General features: G+C 39.3%; 1 protein-coding gene across 2 annotated transcripts in view; it reads left to right on the forward strand.

Annotated features, from left to right (window-relative positions):
• Window positions 1–13,256, forward strand: part of ccdc88c (coiled-coil domain containing 88C) — a 57,888-nt gene that overhangs the window by 20,706 nt on the left and 23,926 nt on the right. For both annotated transcript variants that reach the window (XM_034135214.1, XM_034135215.1), the window contains exons 4-15: window positions 1,869–1,938; window positions 2,236–2,294; window positions 4,043–4,126; window positions 5,997–6,140; window positions 6,863–7,095; window positions 7,894–7,975; window positions 8,813–8,971; window positions 10,441–10,587; window positions 11,396–11,546; window positions 11,854–12,035; window positions 12,114–12,251; window positions 12,903–13,187. In XM_034135214.1, the coding sequence (XP_033991105.1) occupies window positions 1,869–1,938; window positions 2,236–2,294; window positions 4,043–4,126; window positions 5,997–6,140; window positions 6,863–7,095; window positions 7,894–7,975; window positions 8,813–8,971; window positions 10,441–10,587; window positions 11,396–11,546; window positions 11,854–12,035; window positions 12,114–12,251; window positions 12,903–13,187 (1,734 nt within the window). The remainder of the gene's footprint in view (window positions 1–1,868; window positions 1,939–2,235; window positions 2,295–4,042; window positions 4,127–5,996; window positions 6,141–6,862; window positions 7,096–7,893; window positions 7,976–8,812; window positions 8,972–10,440; window positions 10,588–11,395; window positions 11,547–11,853; window positions 12,036–12,113; window positions 12,252–12,902; window positions 13,188–13,256) is intronic.

Genomic DNA, 13,256 nt, shown 5'->3' on the forward strand with positions numbered 1-13,256 from the left:
TGCCACTACTTCTCTGCTGGAAGAAAGCTGTTGCTGGTAACCTTGCTTACAGTATATAAGATTGATAAAACAAGTATTGACCCATAGATTGGATTTTCTTTTTATTGTCAAATATGGATTCCTGATTCAGATAAAACAAGTTGTGCTTTTGCAACAAGGACCCAACATGTTGTTTTTGTTCTCTTTGAGAAGGTGGTGCTGCATGCCGTTCACTGTTTGATTCCAGCCAGCCCTTTCCTTGCTGACAGCCACTTCCCTTATCCCAAAACATCCCCATCTAACACACTCCCTTCTCTTGAACCAGAGGTCATCAGCATGTCTAGTCCCTTGTGTCCTTTCTATAACCCCCATGTCTTCCTTTGTGACCTTATTCATGTTTCCTCATATAAAAACAACTTGCGTTGACCTGCCTCTCCCTATGCCCTGGTTAATTTCATAGCATTTGATTATGAGAGGTGTTTTTATTGCTCACAATTCCTCTTTAGTCTGGACTATCAGATGTGTTTTGGGAGACAGGAGGATATTCTGGAATGAAAACACATTTTTCCAAACTCAGACCCCCACACACACACACACACACACATACACACACATACACACACACACACACTCTCCAGCTGGGTGTTTCCTGTTGGCTGCCTGCCTACACACACACAAACATGCAGTTGCACAAGTCTGGGTCACTCTGGACCTTAACCTGCTATCACCAATGTTTCATTTTGGGCCAAACATGACATTTTGCACCACTAGTGGTAAGCATCAACAGTTATAGAAACTGTAATATATAAATGTCAGACCAATTTTTATTTTATTTTTAAATGTTATGAAGATTTGCACCCTACATGGGCACTGGCTGATGTTTGGTCTCAACAGGCAAGTTAGGTGACATGCAATGGCAGTAGCTTATATGGTGCCGCTAAGCAGAGTGCTGCAGGTTCATCCCTCACAGCAAAATAAGGCAGTCGTGCAAAACTCATTTTGCTAGGTTGCATTGTTCATATTTGGGTGTTTAGGCACAATGGCTGCAGTGTTTTTAGTGGCCTCTGCTGTCACTGCAGGGCAAAACAAGCTTTGAGTGTGTTGACATGAAAAGTAAATCTTTAAACGGGCAACATTGTCATACTCCTGATAAGGAAAGATGTGATGTAAACAAGGCATGGCTCATACATATAAACAGTAAATATATTCATGAAAAGTACAAAGATTGTTATCTGTGTTTTATACCTATCGGTTACACAATAATAATAATAATAATAATAGCTTGGATTTATATAGCGCCTTTCATGAGACCCAAGTTCGCTTAACAAAGAAGAATAGGGCAAAAACAAACATAACAAAAGGCATTCAGACAACCAGTCAGACAGACAAAACAACAACATATACAGCATAAGCTAGAATACACTAATAGATACATAAAGATACCATTTTTTTTAACAAACACACTATATGCAAGTGTAGTGGAGTAATGGAGTAAGGTAGTGTGTGTACAAATTGTTCAGGGTTATGGACAGAGTGGAGTCTGGTAAAGAAAAAGAAATAAGGATCATTGGTGAATGCTTGAGACGGCAGAGCAGACGGCAAGCGGCTCGAAACCCAAGACGACACCCACCTGTCACTCAAAGCAGCCATGCATCTAATGATATGTAACATTAAGCCTCAATATAACTTCAACCGATATGAGTACAGTTGCCCTAAAGGGGAAAAGCATTATTGTATCAGACTGTAAGCATGCTGAAAGTTTCTAGTGCTCCTGCAGCACTTGACAGTAACACTGCCTTTTGTACAGTTGTTATTATTATCACCATTCAAAGTGTTTGTTCTTTTTCTCTGTCCCACTAACCTCCCACACCTCATCGTGTCTGTTACAGGAGACCTTACAGCAGTTAGTCCTCATGCCCCTTCCCAACATCCTCTCCATCGCCAAGGATCCAATATCAGGTAACACACTCTCTCACACATCAGTCCTACATATTTCCATGTATTATACACATGTATCTTCCTATGGAGCATTGTATTTATGACCAGTGCAATGTTGTTTTTCTATTTCTTATTGTCAGCTTATATTGGGATGTTCCCCCTTAACCTCTTGTTATACCGGCTACCATCTTATTTAGGCTTTATATTCGCCAACTAGTTTTCCCTTTGATACAATTATGTATTACTGTTATCAGTTAGGTCATGTACTAACACTTGTATTCAGCTTCATCACAGTTGCTTGTGTTTGGTTTCCTCTAGTTAAGAGCATGGAGGAGCTAAAAAGTCTTCTGTTGCTGGTACTAGGCTGTGCTGTCCAGGTAACGCACTCACACACACTCTCACACACACGCCCAAACACAGCCGCTCACTGTACCACCCAGTCTCCCAGCAGGAAGTGTATCTGTCTGTTTTCTTTGCATGTCTGAGCACAGCCGTTCAGTGATAAGGTGCAGGGTGGGACTGCACCATCACAATGAATAGAGTTACATCAATAATACCCAATCATAAGCAGTGTAATTGTGGTGCTGAGAAATCAAAAGGTTGGGTATTGGTCGGCAAAGAGCATTGCATGAGAGCCCTTTACAGACAGTTTCTATTAATCCCATGTAGTAGATGTTAAGTTAACTTATCGTTTCATTAAAAAATATAGATAAATCTTCACAGGAAAGTCATTAGGATAGATCCTCTGAAGACCATGAATGTTATTTTATAGGAATATGTAAGTAGAAATGTGTTAAAGTGAACACATTTGCCCGTGTAGACCAGCACATTTCAAAATATATTTGAAGCATTAATTAAGAATCATCCAGCTATTGCGAGTGTTTTGGGTTACCAGTAATTAAAGAGGAGGGGCAAGTCCTGTGGGAGGGGGGGGGCGCAGGTGTGTTCTGTCTGTGTTTTGTTTGTTCGGCTATTAGTTGTCTCCGATTTCCACTTCTCCCATGGCTTTGAACCTACCAAAGGGTTTTTTGATGTTGCTTTTTCTCTTATCATTTTCATTTGCTTTGGTCTGTTCTGTTTCTCCCTCCATTACAATACAATACAGCTTTAGAGCACTTTAAACCTCAAAAGTACAAGTCAAAACAATAGACCATTTCAAAGCAATAAAAGCAACGCTCTAAAAGATGTTAATACCTCATTTCCCTCCCGTCCCTCCCTCCGTGTGTCTCCCTCCCTGCCTGTACTGGTTCTACTAGTTCCAGGAAAAGGGCCATGAGAGAGCTATAATGGAACCACAGGGGGAGGGAGGGAAGGAGGGGGGATAAAGCCACATGTTTTTAATGTCGTTTAAATGTACAATTGTTCCTCCCTCGCAGGGGCGTCAAACTCAAATACACAGTGGGCCAAAATAAAAAAATGGGTACTAGTCGAGGGCCGGACTGGTTCAATGTTTGTTGCAAAAACGTATTGAAATGAACTTATTGCACACATTAAACCTGGAACTAACAAAGCTTAAATGATTGCCTATAAAAACAACATTAAACATTAAATAATCAGTAGCATTCATTTCTTATGGCTCTATCTGCAGCTTTTCCAGAGTCATTTCTTATGATCACATTTTTCCACAGGCCAACAACAGCTTCAACAAAACTATTTCCCTCAAAGAAAAAACCAAACATGCCCTGTTGTCGTGAGAGACAAAGTGCAGAAGGAAACATCCATTAAACTCAGTGTGCTGCTCTGTGATGCTAGTTCAAGCCAGATACTTGGCATCTCATCTTGGGTGCAAGTTCATCAATGTTTGGGGTCAGGCTCTGAGCTGAGGAGACCCTCAGGATTGAGTGAAGGTGTGCGTGCAATATACCAGAGGGCCAGATCTAATAGGAATTAGAAATGATCCTGCGGGCCGAAATTAAATCCACCAAGGGCCTGATTTGGCCCCCGGGCCTTGAGTTTGACACATGTGCTCCAGGGGATCAAATAAACATCTTCCATTTAAATGTGCATTCTTTATCATACTATATTTCCCATAGTCCTGTGCTGCTCGAGACCAATGTGGGCAACAAACAATATACACATGTTCATTCAAATGTGTCTAATGTTCTGCTTTGTGTTTGTGTGACAGTGTGAGCGTAAGGAGGAGATGATAGAGAAGATCAAGCTGCTGGACTTTGACACTCAGGCTGCGATTGTTTCTCACATCCAGGAGGTCAGTAGAGCTCAGTGCTACACTATCACAGAAACATATCAGTGATAAATGCACATCTCAGGTTCAATCATTTGTTCTGCTGTTTTCCCTATTCCACTGAAATCCTCACTAACCATCAATTACAAATACCAACAGACTAGTCCATGTATCAATGATGTGTGGATCAATGGATGGAATTGTTCTGTCATGTGAACGGTTCAATTATCATGTGAACTCAACCTTTTTGATATTCAGCAAGATCATCTCCACATAGTAACACCACTTTGTGATTTTTAAAGTGTAAATGCAATAGCCAGAAGTCAAAAGCTAACATAAGGTTATAAACAAACTACATCATGGTTGCATGGCTGCGCATCACCACCGCGAAGTGATTTTATGACATGTGAAAATGTTTTATTTTGTTGAGACTAGGGACACATTCCTCAGATCAGGCCTCATTCCTGCACCGCTGTATACTTACAGAATTTGAAACTTCTTACATTAAAAAAGGTGGTTATTGTTATAGGAAAACCTCAGTTTCTGTTTAAAGACATCAGATTTCTTCTTTGAGCTTTCTGGAAGTATAATAATTCCGGGGCGGAAGACTATAAAACTCTGTAATGTTTTCTGTACTCTGTAGATGATTACATTACATTGCATTTAGCTGACGCTTTTATCCAAAGCGACTTACAATAAGTCTAGATGATGCCATACAGTATATATTCATGCATTTACTTCTTAGAGGCTATTCAGTGTTTCCCCTATATACAATGTATGTGCGCCGCTGCTACGGGGCGCCAGCCAGGTACCAAACATTTATTTTTATTTGTATTATTATCATAATTTTTTATTTTTTTATACACCAAAATAATAATACGTGACCCCTAGAGGTCCACCCCCAAATAAAGCAGGTTCAAATAATTAAATTGCATACATTTTATTTTGATTGTTTGTTATGTGGATGTGTAGTATTTGTGTTACTGTATGTTCAATAAAGGTGATTTAGCAAAATACACCTGTAGAGCCTCAAGAGCCTTTCTTGTGCGGGCAGACACATAGAAACATATTGGCGGGGCGCACTTCGCACACACTAAAAAATTCCACGCGCTCCGCGCTCACATTTTGTTGTGCCTTAGCACCGCTGCTATGACTCCATCCTAGGGGAAACACTGGGCTATTATCTGCTGGATGAAAGGTTCATGCTAATGATGTTAGCATGCTAGTTAACCTTACTTCAAAGAGTCATCACTTGCTGCATGGACGGGCATTGTTTAAACTCACACTTGCCAAACAAGTCAAGCCAAATAAAAAATGCAATAAATTCACAAGTCAATGAAATACGTTAATTTGTATGCAGCTGTAATAAGTGACATCTTATTTGAATAGTCTTACCAATAGATATAATGAAGTGCTAGAATCTGAACTGAATGTGTACATGAGCACTGTTGCAATGTAACTACTGTAAGTACATTTACTCATTTATTGTACTTGCATCAACTTTGAGGTACATGTATTTTGATGTAATGCTACTTTTCATGTCTACTACACTAGATTGATCTCACATCTTTTGTTACTTATAAATAAAGATTTTTAACTAATACAAAATGTATATCAACTAATAAATAAACATTGACATAAAATCATAGGTTAACATTTCCAGCAAATTCATTAATTAAATAATTAAACTTTAACTCAAGTGAGATTTTGAATACAGAACTTTTACTTGTAACCAAGTGTTTTTTACAATTAATTATTGTAACTTTTATTTAAGAATAGAATCTGAGTATTTATTCCGCCACTGGCAAGGTGGAAGTCACTATGTTTTATATTAGAGTATACTACCGGTCTTATATTTGAAATAAAAAAATGGTGTGTGTGTTGTCTGTGTCAGGTGACACACAACCAGCTGAACGTCCTGGACCTCTCCTGGCTGGATGAAGGGCCAGCGCTCGGTCAGGAGGAGCTGGAGCCTCTGTCCCGCAACATGGCTGCGTCGCTACAGCAACTGATCGACCAGAGAGACAAAGATAGTGAGGTAATGACACTCACACACAACAACCCCTGCCAGGCTGATACTGCTGTTATACTTGTAATGATAAGTATGTTTCAAACACTTCAAATCCCCATCAAAAATACCAGCCATTATTTTCTTCTTAGAATATGATGGATATTATGCAGATCGTTTGGTTACATATCAAAATCATTTATATGCTTCATTTTTTCCCCGAGAAATTGGGTTTCTTAACAGTTGCTCCATTTTAGAATAAAACGTTTTTTTTGTATATAAAGCATAAGAAGTAAATGTAAAATTGTGCAATAAAACATCAAATAAAATCTTATGTAAACATAGGAAGTTGAAGGAACATGTGCAATACAAATATAACATGAAATAGAATCAAATAGGAATATAAAAAAACGGAGTTAAAGTAAAAATGTGCAATATAAAAAATGAAATAACAATGTTAAAATAAACACAAGTTATATTAAAAAATGATATATTACAATTATAATATGTAATAATGTGTACATTTCAATATGTGCAGTGGTTTTATAGCATTAGTCAGCTATTGATATTATGGATGAATTCCAGTGTATAGGTTTAACATGGTATTATGCTGATTCAGAGGATTTTCTACACATTTCTATAAATGGATTTATGTCGGGAAATGGTTCAATTATTATAAGACATTTTGCCAGTATTTCATTGAGAAAACTCGAATGGGATGGGAATTCAGCAACATCCCTTCTGCCTTTCAGGTGATCGTGGATCTGACCCAGGAGAGGGACTACCTGTCCAGCCAGCAGCCCCAGGAGGGCTGCAGGAACCTGGGCATGAACAGCTTGGAGCGGGGGCAGGGCTCTGGAGGAGGGGGGATGAGTAACGGGGGATCGTCTGTCAATACGTCTGGCCTGACCAAAGAGGAGAAGCAGCATCTGTCTGTGGAGCTCGCTGACACCAAATCCAAGCTCCGCAGATACAGACAAGAACTGTGAGTGTCTCCAGAATCAGAATACCTTTATTCCACCCATAGGGGGATGTACATGATTACAGCAAGTCAAGAGCCTAAGATAGCTTCATATTCATTAAGAAGCATGCATCAAATATTAAAGATCACATCGAAGTTTCACAATTTACAATTGACAAAATACTCATCCAGTACCAGTAACAGTATTTATACAAAAGAATAAGTGTAGCATGTATAAAATAGTGTGATAGCAACCAGGTGATGGTATTCAAAGTGGAAGTATATATTGTCCAGTTATTTACAGATTGATTACAGAAGTTTCAATGTCTAACTAAGCTCATTTTACAGTTCTGACAAACAAAAACCTAGATGTTTTCTTCAAAATCATACACATAACAATCAAATCAGTTCAGGCTATTCTTTTTCTGTTAAGACAAGATCATACAGTATGATTACATGTAATGTGAAAGATGAAACAAATCACTTCATACGGCTAAATTGACAGTTCATTACATATTGTTGCACGGTAGAGTCTTAACGTTTTGTGTTGGTGGAACTGGTTTAAGGCTGAACTCTGGGGATGCAGCAGCTGGAAGTCATTATATATCCAACATATCTTATTATGCTGTGTACTTCTGATAGGGTGTAATCCCATTGAGGATACAACTATTTGCAGATAAACAAAACACTATTCAATCTGCAGTAACTTGGAAGACATGCTGCTAAATCTACTGTTTTACTGTGCTATATTAAAGACTTGCTGTAAACATTGTTTACTGTCTCTACAATGGCTTCACTGTTTATGTGTGTTTCTGCTTGCAGGGAGGAGAAGACAGAGCAGCTGATGGACTCTAAACATGAAGTGGAGCGACTCGATCAGGAGTTGCAGAGACAGAAACAAGAGGTCAGAGCCGTTAATAACCAGTGGTGACTGGAGGAACATTATGAAAACAAGAATTAACACTGGGGATACACTTCACACAATAATGGCATTGATAAGTGCCATTTTTGCCGCTAATTCTAATATGAATGGTCCAGTTTCTCTGTGAATATCCTACTGTCTCATATTGCAAGTGTTAACATACATCTATTCTTTTTATTCACACTTCAAAGCTACATTTTATTAGTTAAATCGGTACAATTTAACTTTAATTGTCATTATATTATTTATTCTGGAAATCAACCTAGTAATTTCCCATTTGTAAACTTTTTATTTTAATTGTATTAGTGTTGGGACACACAGTTTACCGGCCCTATTTACACCTGGCATTAACATGCATTTCAAGTCATCTGATTACAAGAGTACTACTGACTCTTAATACAGGTGTGAGTGCACCCAAGACGCATTAGAGAGGCATTGAGATAGGGTCACATAGACCACATTAGGAGGTGATCGATGCTACATTCTGTCTGCATTGTGTAAGTCCTAGGAATCATTAAAGGACCGCCTTCTCAATTGACGTCCATTTCCGATTTAAAATGTAACATGTTTGAGAAAGCCATGGAGATATAAGAGTGTGCCAAACATCTTGGGTGGTATGTCTTCCTGGAGCACACAAGGAATACACCCAGTTTATATTGCTTTCACTTGATCTTATTTGTATTTAATCAAGGCACAGGAAGGGAGAAAAAGGTTGCATTTCATCTTTGAAAACAGAAATATGGAGAAATCTACGTGATTACACATAGAGCGAGAAAAGGATGGCTCATTAATGTTGCTTGTGTGTGTGTTTTGGTCCAGAACCAGTCTCTGTCCTGTGAGGCCCGGTCAGTCAGAGTGTACCGGGACGAGGTGGACTCTCTGAGGGAGAGAGCAGCCCGGGTGGACCGACTGGAGACTGAGCTGACCCGCTGTAAAGAGAAACTCAACGATGTTCACTTCTACAAGACCAGGATGGAGGTACACCCACAGCGTCACACTTCACACCGATATAGCATCAGGCTTACATTATAACATTATAACAGTCTGTGTACTGTATGGATCTTTGAAGGGTAATTGGATATATTTATTGTAATGTTGAGGTGCTTTACATTTTCATAATGTCTAAACAACATATTCTACTACATTTATATATTTAGCATTTACTGGTTTAGTTGCAGACTAAACTCTATTATTTCTTCAGTCAAAGTAGAAATACTACAGTCTTAAAATACTCCATACTTCATACTAAGGTCAAATGTATGAATTCAAAGTGTAAGAGCATTTTATTATTATAGTTTCCTAATGTGGAGCCAATTTGAGATACTGGTCAAATATTGGGTTGATTATTAGTACAGTATGGTATCATTTCATATACAGTAGTCATATCATGTGTTTCTATAGGTAAAAAGTAGGGCTGCACGATATTGAAAAAAACAGACATTGCGATATTTTTTTCCCCTGCGATATATATTGCGGTTTTTTAAACTATATTTAACCGGATGAAGGATTTTAGTCACGGACGTCTGGATCTTAACTGGTTGACTCAGACTCATCATACCTTAAGTCATGATCTAACATGTCATGATAATGCATGTTGCTTACCCTCAAATAAGGGGGTTCATCTGTGAATGAAGAAGAGGGCTCCCTTGAAAAAGAGATCTATGATCTCAATGAGACCAATCTGGTTACATAAAGGTTTGAAATGAAATTAAAAGAGAAGAACCTTTTTGTATCCAAATAGTTCCAGATGGCAGATGTTGCTTTTCTTTTTGGAAGTAAATCTTCATTCTCGTCCTCCTGTGCCTCGCTCATTTTTTACCGGTGTTTTGATGGTCTGCAAACTAGCGGGGCGGGGCCTGCTGTGATCTGATCAAGAATGATTGTGATTGGTGGTTTGTTGTGCATGCAGAGCCTGCATGTCACTCACTCAAGTACCCCTAACATGAGAGCCGCGCAAGTTTTCCAAGCAGCAAAATAATTGTAACATGTCGTGTTTGAGTTAATTTACCTAGTTAATATCGCATGTCCTAAAAAAAAAAATGAAAGTAGAATGAATCAAATCGCACGTCCCTGCGATGTGAATATCGCGCATATCGCGGTTATCGCCATGACACGATATATCGTTCAGCCCTAGTAAAAAGGAACTAGTTACTCAAAGTGTTGATACAGTTACTGGAGTTAAAGTATGATATTTTTGCCTCTAAACTGTAGTTGAGGAAATAATGAAGTGATATACTAAAGTAAATATAATTAGTTACACTTCACCACTGTTAAGTTGATATACCTTGTTTACTTTAACACTTAATACAGAATCATTATCTTTTATTGGATATGTTTCATGTTATTGAAATTCCAAAAGATAAGGCATAAACGCACCATGGAGCCAGACTTACTTGGCAGCTGGCAAAGGCATTAAACTCAGTATGTATGTGTCTGTGGTCCTTCAGGAGCTTCGCGAGGACAACGAGACGCTCATCGAGACCAAGGTGCTGTTGGAAGAGCAGCTGTCAGCATCCAGGGGGCGCTGTGACAAACTGCACACACTGGAGAAAGACAACCTGTTACTACGAGCTAAACTAAACGACTTGGAAATGGTAATATACAATGCCATGAGTCTAAACTACACAAATGATAAGTCAAAATGTCATGTATCTGCTAATTTACAGGTTTTCACATAAGCTTGAATAACAAAACAGCCTTTCTTGTGCATAAACAATTAGTGTTGTGCATAAACAATTAGTGTTGTGCTGTACGTCCTATACTTGGGAATGAGTCTTAAAGACAATGTCTTTTTGAATGAATTTTTGGTAAGTAAATCTAAGGTGAAGAGACTTTCACATTTTGTTCTACAACATCAAATATGTCAGTGCATACCCCACTGGTGAATGTCTGAAGCTTTTACATGTCATAAAAACTGTGATTGCAAACCAGTAGCTAAATGAGACTACTAAATGCCATCACTTCGACCATTAGCCACCTTTAGCTTAGCGGCGGTGACCTAAAGTCATGCAACCGCAATGTCGTTTTATAGCCTAGCTAACTTTTTTACTTCTGGCTATTGTATTCGTGCCTCAAAAGTGGTGTTAATATGTGGAGATTATCCTGCTGAAACAAACCTGTAGCATAATCAATGTTCATTTGCCACAGCTCTTATTTTCTGCAATATTCCATAATCCATTGAAAAATTCCCCTTGCTTTTTGTTGAGGGAGCCCATGTGATGCTAACTTCCGGCTCGGCCTACAAAGATATGTCATCACTGCCCCACTCTTGTAAGAGTTCTACATGAGTTATGAATCAGGGCTTTTTGATATGCTAATGGTCTGTTTCTGGGTTTTGGTTCTTGATGTCCCTAAAACAATGCTTATGACTCTTAAGAAAACATTGGCATTCAAATGTTGCAGGAGCGGGACAATGAGCGTCGGAGGATGGAGGAGCTGGTGGAGGAGAACATGCTGCTGGAGATCGGACAGAAACAGAGTATGAACGAGTCGGCTCATCTGGGCTGGGAGCTGGAGCAGCTGTCCAAGAACCATGACAACACTAACACAGAGAGTAAGACATACTCATTATTGAGTGGTGCAGTGACGCAGCATCGAAAATGATAAAAGTAGGGTAGACATGTGGATATTATCCGGCTGAACAAAACGTGCATTTATCAAACAGGTTTGTTTTCCACAGACTTTATTTCGAGGTGTTTTCCAAAATCCTATGGAGAAATCCCATTGCTCTTTTGTCGAGGGAACCCATTCACAGCTTACTTCCGGGTTTTAGGACGCGTCACTGCACCACTCTATTGGGTTTTACTCTGCTATACCCTGTTCTCTATTTGGTCAAAACTAAAATATTCTTTTCTTTGCAGCTCGTAAGTCCTTGGTCCACGAGCTGAACGAGTGTGTTTCCAGTCGGGTGTTGAAGCTGGAGAAGGAGAACCGGGAGCTTCAGACCTCTGTAGAGAGACTGAAGGAGGAGAACCACCTCCTGCAGGAGCAGCAGCTCCACACCCAGGAGCTGGACCGGGAGAACCAAGGCTTCAGCAATAAGGTGTGTGTGTATACAAGTTGTATTACTCATTTCTCTGTTACTATTAGTTACACTAACCTTATGTTGTTTGTTTCTTAGATTGAGCGTCTCCAGGGTTTATTGGAGCAGGAGAGGCTGACTAATCAGGACATGGAGTCTCTGGGGGAGGAAATACTGAAGGAAAAACTGAATCTGGAGAGAGATATGCACACTCTGAGGGCGGAGAAAGACAGACAGGTATTTCAAAACTCTAAAGCATATGTTGCACACTTGGACGCAGGTCCAATGAATGATGCATCCGTATAAACATTCATGTACACTCTTAAACTTGCTTAAAACTTAAAATATAGGAAAAAAACACTGACTGACTATACTAAGATACAAATACACAGCTTATTATTTAGTTAAAGGTGGTTACACTACTTGTATTACTCCATATGAGCTAACAGGTGACACAGTGTTTCACATGACAAACACGTCATTTTACCGGATAAAGTTATGATAACAATCATAATAATTTTCATATCTTTTGTAACACTTAGATGTTAATTATACATCTATATCGCTACGTTTATACAACATTTGTACAAATCTTGCTCACCTAAAAACTCAAGCACATCACTGCATCATAGCTCCATACCTAAATGTGTGCGGGTCCCACACACTCAGGAAAAACAATGATAACGTTTTTTTGAATATCATTTTTAATTATTTATTACAGGCAAGAGACATAAATAATGGAAATTAATAAGTAAAATTAAAACAAAAATAATAAGCAATTAAAATAACATGAACATTGGCTTTGTCAACGTTAATGTTTATTATAAGAGACCAAAAAGCATAATCTGATTCTGTCCACACCATATTCTCCTCTTCCTGTCCAATCAGATCTCAGAGTTGGAGAGTGAGAAGCAGCACCTCTCTGATGCCGTGGCGTCCCTTCAGGAGCGCGCTCAGTCCAACAGCGAGGCCAGGGTCCGCGAGGTGGAAACCGAGAACCGCCTCCTGCACCAGAACATCACTGACACCAGCTCCCGATTGGCCAGCTTAGAGACCCAACTCAAACTGGCCAATGAGGAGGCAGAGAGGCTGGGGAGCAGGGCGGGGCGATGTGAGGAGCTGGAGCGAGAGACGGCCAGGCTGGAGAGGGGCAGGGACACTTTGAGCAGAGAGGTAATCTGTCTATGTGTCTTTATTAGGATACCGTTAGCATTAGCATTGGCTACTCTTCCTCCACAAAAA

Source organism: Trematomus bernacchii, unplaced genomic scaffold, assembly GCF_902827165.1.
Source record: "Trematomus bernacchii unplaced genomic scaffold, fTreBer1.1, whole genome shotgun sequence".
Lineage (NCBI taxonomy): Eukaryota > Metazoa > Chordata > Actinopteri > Perciformes > Nototheniidae > Trematomus > Trematomus bernacchii.